At 48.2% G+C, this 16,843-nt stretch overlaps 3 protein-coding genes across 8 annotated transcripts in view; 2 read left to right on the top strand and 1 right to left on the bottom strand.

Moving 5' to 3' along the window:
* baiap3 (BAI1 associated protein 3) overlaps positions 1–1,724 on the top strand; it is an 80,381-nt gene extending 78,657 nt beyond the window's left edge. The window contains exon 33 of the mRNA XM_078240355.1: positions 1,007–1,724. Coding sequence (XP_078096481.1) covers positions 1,007–1,107 — 101 coding nt within the window. The 3' untranslated portion in view covers positions 1,108–1,724. The remainder of the gene's footprint in view (positions 1–1,006) is intronic.
* tsr3 (TSR3 ribosome maturation factor) lies at positions 1–14,834 on the bottom strand. 6 transcript variants are annotated; one of them, XM_078240359.1, is made up of 8 exons: positions 14,772–14,834; positions 14,110–14,293; positions 13,484–13,697; positions 12,874–13,067; positions 11,185–11,355; positions 10,833–10,893; positions 2,463–2,668; positions 1–1,119 (listed from the first exon to the last, which is right to left on the bottom strand). In XM_078240359.1, the coding sequence occupies exons 2-7, from the start codon at positions 14,231–14,233 to the stop codon at positions 2,494–2,496; spliced, it is 939 nt and encodes a 312-aa protein (XP_078096485.1). In that variant the 5' UTR covers positions 14,234–14,293; positions 14,772–14,834; the 3' UTR covers positions 1–1,119; positions 2,463–2,493. The 6 variants fall into 6 exon arrangements, with proteins under 6 accessions (XP_078096485.1, XP_078096483.1, XP_078096487.1 ...); XM_078240357.1 differs by having other exon boundaries at positions 14,578–14,823; XM_078240361.1 differs by having other exon boundaries at positions 14,502–14,818.
* gnptg (N-acetylglucosamine-1-phosphate transferase subunit gamma) overlaps positions 14,832–16,843 on the top strand; it is a 13,257-nt gene continuing 11,245 nt past the window's right edge. Inside the window, exons 1-2 of the mRNA XM_078240362.1 lie at positions 14,832–14,923; positions 15,287–15,341. Coding sequence (XP_078096488.1) covers positions 14,887–14,923; positions 15,287–15,341 — 92 coding nt within the window. The 5' untranslated portion in view covers positions 14,832–14,886. The remainder of the gene's footprint in view (positions 14,924–15,286; positions 15,342–16,843) is intronic.

Below are 16,843 nucleotides of genomic sequence, written 5' to 3' on the forward strand. Positions count from 1 at the left end.
GATGTAGTTTAATTACAGCACAGGACGTTTACTGAGTTTTGGTATAAATCAAGTGGCTGAGGGTTTATTTCCTTGCAGCTTCTCTCACTGAATCACTCTGGCCTTGCCAGAAATCCTGTTTGCATTGAATTTACTGGTGAAACAGGAGGAGCTCCGAGGAAATTCCCAGTCTATGCTTTTAAAATGAGGATTGACTGTCGGTATGCATTGGTCCAATTATTCCTGCCGAAGATGACACTTAACTGGCTGTGGGTAGTTCCACAGAAGAGCAACTAATGTATAATGAATGACTGTGTCAGTAAAATTGATTTCCATCTGGGAATACTGTCAAAGTCCGATCTTTATTCTCAATCTAGATTTCTCCTGTGGGTAGCAGCCTGTTGATCGATGACTCAGTGCCTTCACAGCCCCCCCCCCCCCCCCCCCCCCAAATGGTTGTTTTTACAAACATCAACCCAAACAATAAATGTCATCAGATTTGACAGGTGTCACAGCTGAATTGGATCTTGTCCGCACCAATGTCTGTCCCTCCAGCAGGAGTTACTGGACAGCAGCCAGGAGGAATTCAGGCTGATTTTTGTTAACTAAATGGGCCCGGAACAGCAGCCCCTTGTTAGCATAGACCAGGGAGTCGCATTCATGATCTTCCTGCTCTCATGATGCAGCATCAGTCTTTATAATACACAAACCCAGTGCTGTTAGTTACAGATGATGGCAGCACAGTGGTCAGCACTGCTGCCTCATAGCGTTAGGGACCCGGGTTCGGTTCCCGGCTTGGAGTCACTGTATGTATGGAGTTTGTCTGTATCTGCGTGGGTTTCCTCCGGGTGCTCCGGTTTCCTCCCACAGTCTGAAAGATGTGCTGGTTAGGTGCATTGGCTATGCTAAATTCTCCCTCAGTATACCCGAACAGGTGCCAGAGTGTGGCGACTCGGGGATTTTCACAGTAATTCAATGCAGTGTTAATGTAAGCCTATTTGCGATAAAAATATGTTTATTTTTACAGTGACGAAACCAATCATGAAGATGCTGGAGGGCCGGACAGATGACAGAGAAGCACAGGACTTTGTTAAGAAGATGAAGGAGCTAGAGATGTCTCCAGAGTAAATCCAAGCGGAACTGAAATATAAGTGCATAATACATGAACATAAATCAAACATTCAAAACTGCAGACTGTCAAGTGTTGGAGTGGTGCTTTGTCGTGATGATAGTGAAGCTATGCAGGAGTTCCTCAGCATTGGGTTGACTAGTAATCTGGTGCTGTGGCTTCTCACTGTCACCATTGTGGAAATACTGAAGTTATGTTGTCACTCCTCAATCTTGTGCAATTCTGGAGCCAATGTGGAGCTCCTCATCGTTGTGATGATATTGATCCAGTGCTGTAGCCTCATTGTCATGGTGATTACTGATCCAATGTTGAAGCTGCTCACCGTCGTGTGGTACACATGTCGTGCTGGCCCCCCTGCACGGTGGTGATATGGATCCTGTGCTGACACACCTCACCATCGTTGTGATATGGATCCCATGCTGTAGTGGTAACTCCTCTCCACAATCTCTTTGTACTCCTATTGTAACAATTCTGTTTTTTTGAGTGTTTTTTAAGATTAAATTTGATGACCTCTGTCTTGTATTACAAAGAAATATTGTATAGTTGTGATAACTTTGTCTGAGAATGTCAGATTTTTGTATTGTTTTGAAAACGTTTAAAAGAATAATTCAAAGTGAGACAATCTCTGGTTTTGATTTCCTGCTACGATTTTAAGCTGAGGACAGATCTGTCCAGTTCAGTCCCATGACCACAGCTCCAGCATAGTAACTGTTCCCAATGTCCAGGCCCATCATGCATTACTTAACCAACACCAGATTAACTGAGCATTCATTTCATTGCTAGTGGAGTCTTGCTGTGTGCTAAATGGCTACCATATTTGCCTATTTAAGCGACTGTACTTTCAAGTAATTCGCTGTACGTGAAGTGCTGCCAGACCTTGTGGGAGACCTGCTACATATAAAAGTAAAGCTTTCCTTTATACATTTTGCCACAAATCATGCTTTCCAGGACATTCCACAAGGATCCACTTTTATTCACTGCAAGTGTAAATCATCTGGAGCATGGAATTGAGGAGTGAAGTGACTTGGTGAGAATGGGATTTAGAAAACCTGAACAACATAATCACAAGGAATATCATATATTGGCCATTATCTCTGTGTGGGATCTTGATATATGTACATTTGCTGCCACATATCCCTACATTACAACAACGACTACACTTTAAAATATTCCACAAGCTGTTGTTAGATGTCCCGAGGTGGTGGAAGGTGTTGTAAATCCAAGTTCTTCTATTTTACTGATTTAAGCAGCACACTATATACAGGTCTTAGTTATGTTATAAATAATTTTGTTTTTTACAGCTCTAACAATTTGTTTTTTTGAAAGTCTGTCATCAGGGAATACTCCTGCTTACCCTGCACAATGCTTCCTCATTTTATTCAACCTCAATCCTTTGCACTGTTGATGGTCTTCACAGTAGGTTCCTCCTTTCTGCACGCTCCATTGTCTCCTCTTAGACTAGGAACTTCTGCAGCATTCCCTTCATCTAGTTCACTATCTTCATCTTCCTTCTCGACATCAGTATCATCATCATCACTGTCTTCTTCAGTCTCCACAGCCCTTGATAAAGCAACATTAAGTATTAAAAACTGTGGGAGCTGCAAAATCCGGTGAAAACGGAAAATAATGGAAGTGCAGTAGGTTGTGCGCTATCCTTCGCTCAGATTAAATATCGCCCAAAGATAATTGTTACTCTACTTAACCTGTGCTACACCTGATGTGGAGATGCCGGCATTGGACTGGGGTAAGCACAGTAAGAAGACTCACAACACCAGGTTAAAGTCCAACAGGTTTATTTGGAATCTGTACCTGCCCTGGGAGTGTTTGATTGGCATGATGTGGAGTGCTCTGAAAGCTTGTGCTACCAAATAACCTCCAATTAGAAAAAGACCCATCTACACACACTCTCTGCCTTCTTTGGGCAAGCCAGTTCTGGATCCACCAGGCAGCAGCCCCTTGGATCCCATGCCCTCTCACTTTTTCGAGAAGCCTTGCATGGGGGACCTTATCGAACGCCTTGCTAAAATCCATATAAACCACATCTACCGCTTTCCCTTCGTCAATGTGTTTAGTCACATTTTCGAAGAACTCCACCAGGCTCGTAAGGCACGATCTGCCTTTGACAAAGCCATGCTGAGTATTCTTGAGCATACTAAACCTCTCTAAATGCTCATAAATCTTGTCCCTCAGGATCTTCTCCATCAGCTTACCAACCACTGAGGTTAGACTCACCGGTCGGTAATTTCCTGGGCTATCCCTATTCCCCTTCTTGAAAATAGGAACCACATCCACAATCCTCCGGCACCTCTCCCGTCTCCATCGACGACGCAAAGATCATCGCCAGAGGCTCTGCAATCTCTTCCCTCGCCTCCCACAGTAACCTGGGGTACATCCCATCCGGACCCGGCGACTTATCTATCTTGATGCCATTCAAAGATTCCAGCATAACCTCTTTGTTAAAGTCCACATACTCAATCTTTTCAGTCCACCGCAAACCCACAGTACATCCACCCATGTCCTTCTCCTCTGTGAAAACCGAGGCAAAATATTCATTAAGCATCTCTGCCATTTCTACTGGTTCCGTACAGATTTTCCCGCCTTCACCTTTTATAGGCCCTATTCCTTCACGTCTCATCCTTTTACTCTTCACATATTTATAGATCGCCTCAGGGTTTTCCCTAATTCTACTCGCCAAGGCCTTCTCGTGACCCCTTCTGGCTCTCCTAATTTCCTTCTTTAGTCCCTTCCTACAAGCCGTATACTCATCTAGATCCCTATCTTAGCCAAGCTCTCTGAACCTTTTGCATGCTTTCCATTTCTTCTCGACTAGGTCCTGCACAGCTTTCGTGCACCACGGTTCCTTTAACCTACGAACTCCTCCCTGTCTGCTCGCAACATTGTCCTGTAGAACCCTAGACAGACATTCCTTGAAAAACTGCCACCTCTCTTCAGTAGATTTCCCCGAGAATACCTCCTTCCAATTTACTCCTCTAATTTGCTGCCTTATGTCTTCATATTTCCCCTTACTCCATATAAACGCTTTCCTAGCTTGCCTGATCCTCTCTTTTTCCAATGCAAGCATAAAGGAGATAGATCGCTATCCCCAAGATGCTCTCCCACTGAGAGATCTGACACCTGTCCAGGCTCATTGGTCAGTATCAGATCAAGTACAGCCTCTCCTCTTGTAGGCTTGTCCACATGCTGTGTCAGGAAACACTCCTGAACACACCTAACGAACTCCTCCCCATCCAATCCCCTAACCCTAGGGATATTCCAATTTATGTTTGGGAAATTAAAGTCTCCCATCACAACAACTCTGCTATTATTGCAACTCTCCAGGATCTGTTTCCCTATCTGCTCCTCCACCTCCCTGTCACTATTGGGCGGCCTATAGAAAACTCCCAGCAAAGTGATCGACCCCTTCCCACTCCGAACTCCCACCCAGAGAGACTCTGTGGACAATCCCTCCACAGCATACACCTTCTCTACAACTGTGACACTATCCCTGATCAGCAGTGCCACTCCACCCGCTCTCTTGCCTCCCTCCCTGTCCTTCCTGAAACATCTGAATCCCGGCACCTGGAGTATCCAGTCCTGTCCCCGAGACATCCAAGTCTCCGTAATGGCCACCACATCACACTTCCAGGCATCAATCCACGCTCTGAGCTCATCCCCTTTATTCACTATACTCCTGGCATTAAAGTAAACACATCTCAATCCTTTGGTCCGAGCTCTCCCCTTCTCTATCCCCTGTCCATCCTCCCTTTTGCACTGTCTATAACCCTTTTCTGTTTGCGAGCTAACTTCCTCGCTCCCAGTCACCTCGTCTCGATCCCCTCCCCCCAACCTATCTAGTTTAAACTCTCCCCAGTAGCCTTAGCCAACCTTCCCGCCAGGATATTAGTCCCCCTGGGATTCAAGTGCCACCCGTTCGTTGAGTACAGGTCACACCTGCCCCTAAAGAGGTCCCAATGGTAATTGATTTGTGATTGGAACAGGGGTCTAGAGTAGCTTCGTATAAAAAGTAATTTTTTAAAAATCATATTCAACTGGACGGTGGCAGCCAGGAGGTAAGCAGCACACCTCTGTCTTGCGATCTTTAAGAAACTTTATAATGTCAATTGAATAGTTGTATTCTCAGTTCAAGTTGTATTTCTGAAAAGAGAAACTTCGATTTTCCCATTAAAACCAATGTAAAAGCTGAAAACATTAGCAAGTTGAAACAATGCTAAATTCCTACATTGATAAATGAAATAATTTTTGAAATAAATTTTAAAATATACAAAAATTATAGAATCCCTACAGTGCAGGAGGCAGCCATTCAGCCCATCGAGTCTGCACCGACTCTCTGACAGAGTACCTTACCCAGGCCCTCTTCCTGCTACCCCACACATTTACCATGGCCAATCCATCTAACTTGTGGGCGGCACGGTAGCGCAGTGGTTAGCACTGCTGCTTCACAGCTCCAAGGTCCCGGGTTCGATTCCCGGCTCGGGTCACTGTCTGTGTGGAGTTTGCACATTCTCCTCGTGTCTGCGTGGGTTTCCTCCGGGTGCTCCGGTTTCCTCCCACAGTCCAAAGATGTGTAGGTTAGGTTGATTGGCCAGGTTAAAAAAAAGAAATGCCCCTTAGAATCCTAAAATGCGTAGGTTAGAGAGATTAGTGGGTAAAATATGTGGGGGTAGGGCCTGGGTGGGATTGTGGTCGGTGCAGACTCGATGGGCCGAATGGCCTCCTTCTGCACTGTAGGGTTTCTATGATTCTATGATTAGACATCTTTGGACACTAAGGGACAATTTAGCATGCTCAATCCACCTAACTTGCACACCTTCAGACAGTGCGAGGAAACCCACGCAGACACGGAGAGAACGTGCTAATTCCACACAGTCACACAAGGCTGGAATTGAACACAGCTCCCTAGTGCTGAGGCAGCAGTCCTAACCACTGTGCCACCTGTGTAATATGCTAACTTCCTATTTCTCTCTAGTTGGTACTAATTCAACTCACCGAACCTTCCACTCCCTGACCCTCCTGGTCACTGCAGAGCCTGCATTTCACCAAACGTCCTGCTCGTGGCCTCTGCTGCTCTCTGGCCCTTCTCCTCGCTGCGGACCCTTTCTCCCACCCCCTACCCCTCCAGCTTTTCATTTCCCTCTCCCGCGCCCTTACTCAAAAGTGAGATGAACAGCTAGAGGCAGGAACAGGAGATAAGTCCCATGCTGGAGGGTCGGGGACCAGAAAGGGCCATGGGCCAGAGGGTCGGTGAAGAGAGGGAGGGTCAGAGAGCGGTTGAGGTCATTCCACAATGGTGCCAATTATGTTTTATGTCAGACCGGTGTGAAACCATTTTGAAAACAAAATTCACCTCATTAAACGCGAATACGGGCCTTAGTATCTGGCTAACGTTAAAGTGGAACGACTTAAATAGGGGCAACTAAAAACTGTACCATTGATGATTCCTACAAGGGTAACAGCAGCCCCTGGTTGCACATTGCTTCAATTAACACTATATTCTTGTACGCACAGCCATCCTTACACAAGAGATTGTGATCACAATGTGATGAACCCCCACCCTCACTACAAGGAATGGGCATTGTAAACTCACCTCTCCCAAAAATCAGTGATCGTTTGCGCTATTTGATTTGATGCTGCTTTTCTAGGCACAAACTCCTGCCCCTAATTTGGAACTTTCATTTTGTGAAGAGCTGCAGTGCCACCAGAAACCTGCTGGAGGTGCTGCTGAGCTATTGACAGTGCTGTCACAGCGCCACTAGCAGGAGGTTAGCGACACTGCAGCTCCACGACTGGTCTCATTTATCGATTTTGCCAAGGATGTGAAAGGCTTGTGTTTCTATACATATTCTAGTATGAAACATTCCACTGGAGAGTACAGCCCAAGCAGTAGTGGAAGATTTCGTAGAGTTGACCAAATGCAGGATCAAAGTAGTCAGTTTTGTGGAGGGCAGAAGTCACAGGAGAAGAGGGAAGGGCCAAACCCACGGAAAGAAAGCTGTAGGTGAGTGTGGAGCCTGTGTGGGGAAGAAGTACAGCAGCTTGCAGTTGAAACATGTGGGTTGTAGGTAGGCTAAGGTCATGAGGATTGTTAACTGTGGCAAAGGATGTTGAATTAGATAGGCTGTCAAATCTACACCTACATCTGAATTTCTTCAATCAGGTAAGCCTCCCACACAACGCAGAAACAGCCATAATCAAACTGACAAATAACATTCTCCATAACTGTGACCTCTCTGCAATTTTTGATATATTTGACCACACTCCATTGTTTATCTCAGGAGAACTCCCCTCATGTCTTTCCCTGATCTGATTGCTGCCAAAGCATCTCCACCAATGATTTCCCTTCTCACATTTAGAATCCACATGTAAACTCAACACCTGGTGCTACTTCTTCACCATCTCTCTCGACTCCTCCATCACCTCCATCTTGTCAGATTGCTTGTCCAATATCAAGTCTTGAGTGAACCATAAATTTCGTCCAACTGACATTCTGAGAAGTCTGGAGGCACCATCTCCACACCCTCACCACAACATTCAGCCTTCTGAGCCCCACACTCTGAATTCCCTGCCTAACCCCATCTACACCTTCAAACTCCACCACCTTGACCACCTCAGATTGTTGCTTTCCTGTCGGGATGCTGAAGCAGCTGGTAACATGAAACCTGCTGTATGTGGGTGGTGACGGAGGGGTATATGTGCACAAGTCATTGAAGGTGGCAGCGCAGGTTGAGAAAGCAATGAATCAGGCACACAGCATCCTAGGCTTTATAAACAGAGGGATCGAGCACAAAAGCAACAAAGTTCAAATGGATGTTTATAAAACATTGGTTCAGCCTCAACTGGAGTATTGTGTACAATTCTCCTATAAGGAAGAACGTGAAGGGTTTATGAGAATGGTTCTTGATATGCGTGGCACAGTGGTTAGCACTGCTGCCTCACAGCGCCAGGGACCCGGGTTCAATTCCCGGTTTGGGTCACTGTCTGTGTGGAGTTTTGCACATCCTCCTCGTGTCTGCGTGGGCTTCCTCCGGGTGCTCCGGTTTCCTCCCACAGTCCAAAGATGTGCGGGTTAGGTGGATTGGCCGTGCTAAATTGCCCCTTAGTGTCAGGGGGATTAGCTAGAGTAAATACATGGGTTTATGGGGATAGGGCCTGGGTGGGATTGTGGTTGGTACAGACTCAATGGGCCGAATGGCCTCCTGCTACACTGTAGGATTCTATATTGGACTTCAGTTAATTGGATATGCTGGCAAAACTGGGATTATTCTCATTCAAGAAGAGGAGAAACCGGAGAGGAGATTTGGTGGAGATTTTCAAAATCATGATGGATCTCGACAAAGTAAATGGAGAGAAATTGTCCTGATTGTTGGCCTCTTTTTAGGTCAAACCAAATAAACAAACTCAGATTAAGTCGGGACAAAGTAAAAGGGGCAGCTCCCCAAAAGGAGGGGGAACAACCCGCACAGAAATCAAAGTACAAAGGAAACTTAAAACATCAAATTAAAATGTGATTGTCAGGGTCAATAATGCACCCCAACCCCTGCGGTGCCCAACGGGCGCGGAAGGCGTCAACCGCGCCTGTGGACACCGCATGCTCCCTCTCCAGGGACACCCGGCCGCGAACGTAGCCGCGGTAGAGGGGAAGACAGTCAGGATGGACGGCCCCCCCGATCGCCCGCTGCCTGGACCGGTAAATGGCGCGTTTCGCCAGGCCCAGGAGCAGGTTCACGAGGAGGTCGCCATCCCGACCCTCCCCTCTCCGCACCGGGTGTCCGTAGATCAGGAGCGTGGGACTGAAGTGCAAACAAAACATCAATAAAAGGTTCTTTAGGAAAACATAAAGGGAGTGCAGCCTAAGACACACAACATAGACATGGTCCACGGACTCCACAAGGCCACAGAAAGGGCAGTCTTCGGAGCCCGTGAACCAGTGAATCCTACGGTTGTGCGGCACTGCTGCATGCATCACCCTCCACCCCAGGTCCCCGACGTAATTGGGGGAGATCCCTCCGTAGAGGGACCTCCAGCGGGGACCTCCGCCGCCCGGCGGCAACAAGGCCCGCCAAGGTGTATCCGGGCGACAGGCGAGGAGGCGGTAGTGGAAGGTGTGCAGCAGCAGCCCACACAGGAAACACCTCCGCGCGGTAGAAAAAGGCACGGAGGGCATTTCCGCGAGGCGGCTCAGGCTGTGGGGCACCTCACCCGAGGAGGGGGGGGGGTTGAGTTTTGGGCCAATGTGGAATTCTGTCCGAACAGGGGAACGCTCAGGCGGGATCTCACTGCACGCCTGCGCCGCCTCGAGTTTGCGTGCAGTTTCGGGGCCGAGCACGACGGTCCTAAAGTCTAGGATGACTTTGGCCGTGTGCCGGACTGTCGTCCCCGCGCGCTCAGCCAGCACGTGGGGACTCATCCAGCCCGTCCCTCCGCCATCGAGCACGTCCCCGATTCTGGTCACCCCGGTGTCCACAGCCCTCCTCTCCGCCAGCCACCTGAAGTCATACGGCTGGAGGAGCCGATTCCTGAGCAGCGGCTCTCGCACGAGAGCCGCTACTCCTGACGGGGGGGAGCTGCGTCACGAGGTGACCGTGTTCCAGACAGTGAGGAGGTCCTGGTAAAAGACGGGCAACTGCTGCAGGGCGGTCGAAGCACGCCCCAGTTCGATATGCAGGAGCTGCACGTCATAATTGAGGCCGTGCCACTGGCGGAAGAAATACGTCGCCATGGCACACCATCGTGGAGGGGGCTCAACGTAAAGGTACCTCTGCAGGGCCTGGAGGCGGAAGGTCGCTATCTGAGTGCGAAGGCACACCAGACCTTGTCCACCCTCCTCAAGCGGGAGATGCAGAACCGCAGCAGGGACCCAGTACAGTCGATTGTCCCAGAAGAACCGCAGGAGGGTTCTCTGGATATCAGCGACAAAGCCAGGGGGAGGGGTCAAAGGGACCAGCCGGTACCACAGCATGGAGGCGACCAGCTGGTTTATGACGCGAACTCGTAGGACAGCACTCGGAGCAGTCCTGTCCAGCGAAGGATCGAGAGCTGGAGGACACTGATTGAGGGCGAATGCAAAAGAAACAGGGAAGACACTTTTTTATGCAGTGAGTGGATAGGATCTAGAATACACAGAGTATTGTGGTAGAAGGTTCAATCTTGGTTTTCAAAAGGAAATTGGATAAGCAATTGAAAAGAAAGAAAGTGCAAGGTTGCAGGGAAAGGATGGGGAAGTGGGACTAGCGCAGTTGGTCTTGCAGACAGCCAGCAAAATGGGCTGAATGGCCTCCAGCTCTACTGTAATCACCCCATGATATAAAAACAGAACATGCTTTAAATATTCAGGCAGCATTTGTAGGGAGAAACAGAGTTGACATTTCAAGTCGATGCCCCCTGCATCAGAACAGAACGAGCTGTATTGGTAACTCTCTTTCTCACCACAGATGCTGCCTGAATTTCTGAATATTTCCAGCATTTTCCATTTTTATTTCTGATTTATAGCATCTGCAGTATTTTATTTTTCTACGGTTCTAGGAAAATGTTCCAGATTCAAGACATTAAGGTTGCTCTAGACATCGTGGACTCAGGGAAGCTGCCAAGAATGTTAGTGGAATTGGCGGTGGGGGGGGGTTGAGTGTTGGTTTTGGTGTTTCTCAATATTCAGTTGGTGAAAATTCAATGATTTAAAATAAATTAAGTACAAACACTTAAATTTTACCTTCCAAGGTTTGGTCTATTAAGATTGCAGAATTCTTTTCCCGAATCAACATCAAATGGATCTGCAAATTAAAAGCTGCATTAAATAAAATGGCCATACTGATCTTCAACCCTTTGCTCACTTGACACACACACCCCACTCTCCTGAAAGTGCCGACTCTCATCGGGTTCCAGGTTACACACAGACTTCCTGCTCCTGGTCATCAGTCAGCAACATCTGCTGGAACAGAACCAAGCTTGAATACCTTGTCAGTACTCAGTTTAAGTTCATAAAAGGAAGGGCCACTTGAGTGAGAGTAACTGACAAGGAGCAAATGCCATCAGAAAAGGTCACGAACAAAATGAGATTTTACCCTCCTGATCCTCTGGCTCTGTCTTTGCAGCCAGCCAATCCTGCTCGACCTGTAGTACTTCCGCCTCACTCCGGCACGCACTGTACTTCTCCAGCAATGCTTGGTTCAGTTCTAGAAATGCATGTCCCCATTTGAATTTCTTTAGTAGAACCTCAGCCAGCTCCGGAAATCCTATAAAAGCAGACAGTGTGACAAGCATGACCTTGCTCCCTCCAGATTTCTATCTCCCAAACTCACAACTCCCAAACTGTATAGCACGCAAGAAACAATACTTTTCACTGTATACTAATACATATGACACTAATAAATCAAATCAAATCATGCCCCACCCCAGCCCTCTCCACCATGCAGCCCCCATTTCATCCCACTTCCACCCTCCAATCCATACCTATCCACCTTTCTGCAACCCACCCCACGGTATACCATTCTGCCCCAGTCAGGGTTGCCGCTCTGTCCCACCCCACCCACCCCTCCACATCCACACTCAAAAATGGCAGTAAGTGAGGGCAGGGATGGGGCATCAGTTTTGGCTGCTATTCTATCCACAATCTTACCCTGCCTGTCTGAGTCACTGGTGAAATAGAAACATCGGGGGTGATCCTCCCATCGCGACCCGCAACTTTTCTGGCGGGTCGGGCTGGGATATGCGCGTCGTCGGCCTTGAACTGGGATTTGTGCATGCGCCGGGAACGCATGCGCATCTCCCAGAGGCGGAGAACAGTCGGAGACCAGACTGTGCTGGAAACCGGCGAAAAGAGAGGTAAGTCATTTGAATCTTTTGTTAATGTATTTTAAATATGTTCTATAGTTCATTATTGGGAACTTGCCGGTCCCGATTGAATCTCCCACCCTGCCAGGAGTACTTCATTCCGGCAGGGTTTAGAGTAGCTCCCCATGTTCGGGGAACTGGCGGGAGAACCCTGCTGGAGTGAAAGGGGGGGGCAATCGGGGCTCCCCAGGGGGTCAGGCGGCGGGGAGGTGGTGCCCCCTGGGCATGGACACCCTGGCAGTGCCAGCTTGTGCTCTCTGGCACTGTCCAAGGGGCAAAGTGCCCATGTCCAGGAGGCACCTTGGCACTGTCCATCAGGCAATGGGTAGTGCCAAGGGGACGGGGCCTATTGTGGATGAGGCCTTCGGGCAATCGATGGGGTGGGGGGGGGGTCCCGCTGCCACTCTGCATGGCGATTGGTCTGGGATGGAGGGAGGGCAGCAATTGGGGTTGGGGGGGGGGGCTGACCCTGGAGGAGGTCAGCATGGGGGGTGGGGGAGGAAAATCGCCACTGCTGGGCTGGACATCGGGGTGCCCCGGCGGGGGGGGGGGGCATCAGGGCTGGCCCGGGAATTGTTGTGGGGACCGCACATGCACAGAGTCCCAGAACTGTCAGACTCTGGCGCGAATAGCACCTCCCCCCACCCCCGGGGTTTTAATGAGATGCACGATTGGGACCTCTGCAGTGCACAGAGTGGGGAGATTCGAGTGTGAAGTTGAACTGAGAAAACAGTTGTGATCTAGAACAGTTTTCCCACCAATTCAGCACTTTTGGGAGAATCGCCACTATTGTTTGGGGGAGTATAGAGAAGGCTGGATTCTATGAAGCCTGAAGCCAGTGTGATTCAGTGGAGAGTACATTAGAAATAAAAAAAACTAATGAGCTCCTGACACATCCTGAACTCTGTCACCCAACTTACCCACAATACAGAAAGTGGCAGCAAATGCCTCAACACAGGACAGCTTGCAGGGCCGTCCATAATTCACTGGGTTAGCAGCAACGAGGTAGGGTAACAGCCTGGGGCATCTGCCTCTCATTTTTGTGAAGGGAGTGTCCTCTAGTTTAGCCCAGGAGCAGTCGATGACAGCCACACCTCCCTGCGCCACGATCTCGCTGCAGGAAGAGAAATTACTTGTCCATTCAAAAACATCAAAACAACATTACATGCATGCCTTACTATTCAGCTTCCTGTTACCAGGAACAATCTCAAGTGGAGGGAGTAAAATAGAAATGGCTTTCAATGTGGGCAAGATTTTACTTTATACTCAACCCATGCTGTACCTATCCCAGGAGTGTTTGAAGGAATGGTGAAGAGGGAGTTTTATTCAAATTATTTTATTTCTGTGCCTGCCCTGTTTGGTACCCTTAAAGAGAAAAGTAATGAGAGTTTATTTAGAGGAGAGGAAATTTCTGTCTTAATTTAACATGAACTATAGTAAAGCTTTGTACTTAACACTCCCTCTACTCGTTTCTCCATCCAAATTACTCTTATTTGTAATTAGTTCTATTTTAGTCAACATTTTGCTTACCTGTCAGAAGGGGAGACATATTTGGTTCCCTTGGGCGTCAGAACTAGTCCATTGAATCTCTCATTGATACGTAAGTTGCGGACGAACCCTTTGCGAGCGAGCTTCCTGCCTGTACACCGTTTTGTGTCGCAGTGTCCTAGTTCCCACATGGCCAACGGACATGGGAACTGGAATGTGGGGCACGTCCCATCGTCAGAGACGCCATCGTCAACAGCTGCAAATCAACCATACCCACGTTTCAGAACACACACAACACATACACTCATGTAAAATAGCTCATCAGAGCAAAGGATGCTTACTGGGAAACGGCAAACACCAAGTAAATATTAGCAGTAGATTGACAGGGTTTTGCACATTTGGTGTGGTTAATGTACTGGTTGTGTTCCACTATTTTAGTGAGAGTGATTGATCAGGAAGGGTCCACTGAGGGTGCAACGCAAACAGAAGCACTGATCATGGCAAGAACACAAATACACTCTCAGAGTCAGGGTTAAAGGGGAGAGAGGATCCCAACAGATGATATTTCCCCCATATCCTGTCTCAAAGTGAGAGGAAAAATAGTCTCCTAGATACAGAAACAGCTTTAAGACTTGGGGCGACTTAGGATGAGAGAGAGTAACAGTCACCTTGCAGAGCCTCGTGAACATCCTCGGTGAACGACTCCAAGCAGCGTCCCTTCTGCTGACGCCGAGCATCTTTCCATTTCAGAGGGGCTCGCACCCCTTTCTGTGCCTGTTTCTTCCGCCCCATTTCAAACAAGAATTGCTGTGTGGGATTTGAAGCTGCTAACAGCTCAGCAGCCCATGGCACCTGACAAGAATATCTATAGTCAACTAAACACGACCAACATTATTCAATTTATCTCACATGCAAACAACCTGGATAAATGATGCGGAGATGCGGTGTTGGACTGGGGTGGGCGCAGTAAGAAGTCACACACACACCAGGTTAGGGTCCAACAGGTTTATTTGGTATCATGAGCTTTCGGAGCGTGCTGCTCCTTCGTCAGGTGACTCACCTGTTGGATTTCAACCTGGTGTTGTGGAACTTCTTACTGAACCTGGATAAAAACCATCAACATTTCCACAACTGACCATTCAGTTCAGCATGTCTGTGCCAGGACCTGGTGAGGGCAATTCCAAACCAATCCCACCTCACCATGCCAACCCCCTGACAGGGACCGGATTGAGCCGCCTGAGGCCCCAGATTGACCCACCGACAGGGACCGTCCCCGCGCTGCCGCCTCAGGCTCCGCTTTGTGGAAACCGAAGTTTGACTTAATTTTTACCAGAAAGCTGCAAAGTGCATCAGGGTTATTCAGTGGATTCCGGTTCCGGGTCACCCCTTGTGCTGGGGCAGATTCTGGTTCCGGGTCACCCGGAAGCGGGGTCTCGGTGGTCGCCATGGCGATGGGCAGCCCTGGGCTCTTGTTGCTGCCGGGTGAGTCTCTGTGGCCCCCCGGGGGGGTGGGGAATGATTTGCGGTGCGGAGGCCACTCTCCCCCAATCCCGGGACAGTCAGCCGCCTGGTTGGCCATTGGGGAGGCTTCACAGCTGATCCTGGTCCCCCAAACTGACCAGATGGACAGTGGCCGGAGCGGGGTCACCCCCCACCCGGATCAACTTCGGCCCCTGATCTCCCGCCCCCCGCCAAAGATTAACTAACTGAGAACTGACCCTGGCATTTTCCTGCTCCGCCTGCTTTAGGCCCACACTGGGGCACGGCTGCTTTGAGTTCTTTTGCTGAATGTCGCAACCCCAACCTTTCAGAAAGTAACAGCTTTCATATTTGCTTCTTTTACAGTTCTCATCGTCTCCGCTGGTAAAATGAAAATTGTGGAGGAGCCAAACACCTACGGGTAAATAAATACAAGCATAGCCCAATTCAGAGGTTCAGGGCGGCGAAGAGGGCAGGGAATCTTTGTCTCTAATTTTCCTCCCTGACTTAATGCCCTGATATCCTCTTTTCTAATAGTATTAGAGAGTGACAAATCCCCAAGACCAAGTGGTTTCCATCCTAGGGTTTTAAAGGCAGTAATTGAGAACATTGCATATAGCCCAACTAGTGTCATTCTTGCCACGCTATTGCCATCTTCCCACGACATCCAGTTGCATTACTATTGCTGAATCCTCCACTATCAACATCCTGGGGAGTTACCATTGACTGAACTGGACCAACGATATAAATACTAAAGCAGGTCAGAGATTGGGTATTCTGAGAAGAACTCACCTTCTGACTCCCCAAAGCCTGTTCGCCATCTACAAGACACAAGTCAGGAGTGTGAATACTCTCCATTTGCCTGGATGAGTACATCGCCAACAGTGCCGTAGAAGCTCGACACCATCCAGAACAAAGCAGCCTGCTTGGTTAGCCTCACAATAAACAACTTCCTTCACCACTGATGCAGTGACAGCAGTGTTTATGACATATACAAGATGCACTTCAGCAACTAGCCAAAGCTCCTTTGATAGCATCTTCCAAACTCACAAACTCTTTATCACATTGAAAGACAAGGGCAGCAGATGCTTTGGAACACCACCACTACCTGCAAGTTCCCCTCCAAGTCACATATCGTCCTGACTTGAAACTTTATCACTGTTTCTTCACTTGTTACTAGGTCAAATTCTTTGGGCTCGCTTCTTAACAGCACTTTAGGTGTACCTACACCCCATGGACTGTAGCTCACCACCACCTTCTTGAGGTCAATTAGGGATGGGCAACAAAGGCTGGCCTTGACAATGATGCCCACATCCCATGAATAGAATAAAAAATAAATGATCTTCCAAAGTTCTCTTGATTCAGATCCCATTCCTTTAAATTGGAAAGTTGTGCATGTCACTCTGCTATTTAAAAAAGGAAAACAGGAAATTATAGACCAGTTAGTGTAACATCTATTGTGTGGAAATTACTGGAGTTTATAATTAAGGAGAGAATAACGGAACAGCTTGAAAATTTTCAGGTGATCAAGAAAACCAACACTGATTTGTTAAAGGTAGGATATACCTGATTTTTTTTGAGGACTGAAGTAGTGGATAGGCTTGAGGGGTTGAATGGCCTACTCCTGTTCCTGTGTCACTGAGCTGGCGGCTTGGTGCTCTAATCGCCACACAATATTTCCCGTAATGATCCCAGTGTGAGTGAGTACTGAAGCACGGGGGGCAAGTTATTGTTCTGTGTTTGATTGGCTAATTATGCATAGACCCAGGATGAAGCCAAGGGATGGAAAATACTTTTGATCCATGAGGAGTATGAGGCTGTTGTGATTTATGATCCCAGGGCACATAGCAAGTAGGAAATAAGCTTCACCTTGCGTCATCACCCATCAATGTTTCCTGTAAATTGCGCAGCAATCTGACAAAA

Source organism: Mustelus asterias, chromosome 23 (genome assembly GCF_964213995.1).
Source record: "Mustelus asterias chromosome 23, sMusAst1.hap1.1, whole genome shotgun sequence".
Taxonomy (NCBI): domain Eukaryota; kingdom Metazoa; phylum Chordata; class Chondrichthyes; order Carcharhiniformes; family Triakidae; genus Mustelus; species Mustelus asterias.

Coding starts and splice junctions, on each gene's coding strand:
- tsr3 (XM_078240357.1), bottom strand. Junction 13,068..13,483: donor TATGTCTCCCCTTCTGACAG/GTAAGCAAAATG, acceptor CTCTTCCTGCAG/CGAGATCGTGGCGCAGGGAG. Junction 10,894..11,184: donor AGAGCCAGAGGATCAGGAGG/GTAAAATCTCAT, acceptor TTTAATTTGCAG/ATCCATTTGATGTTGATTCG.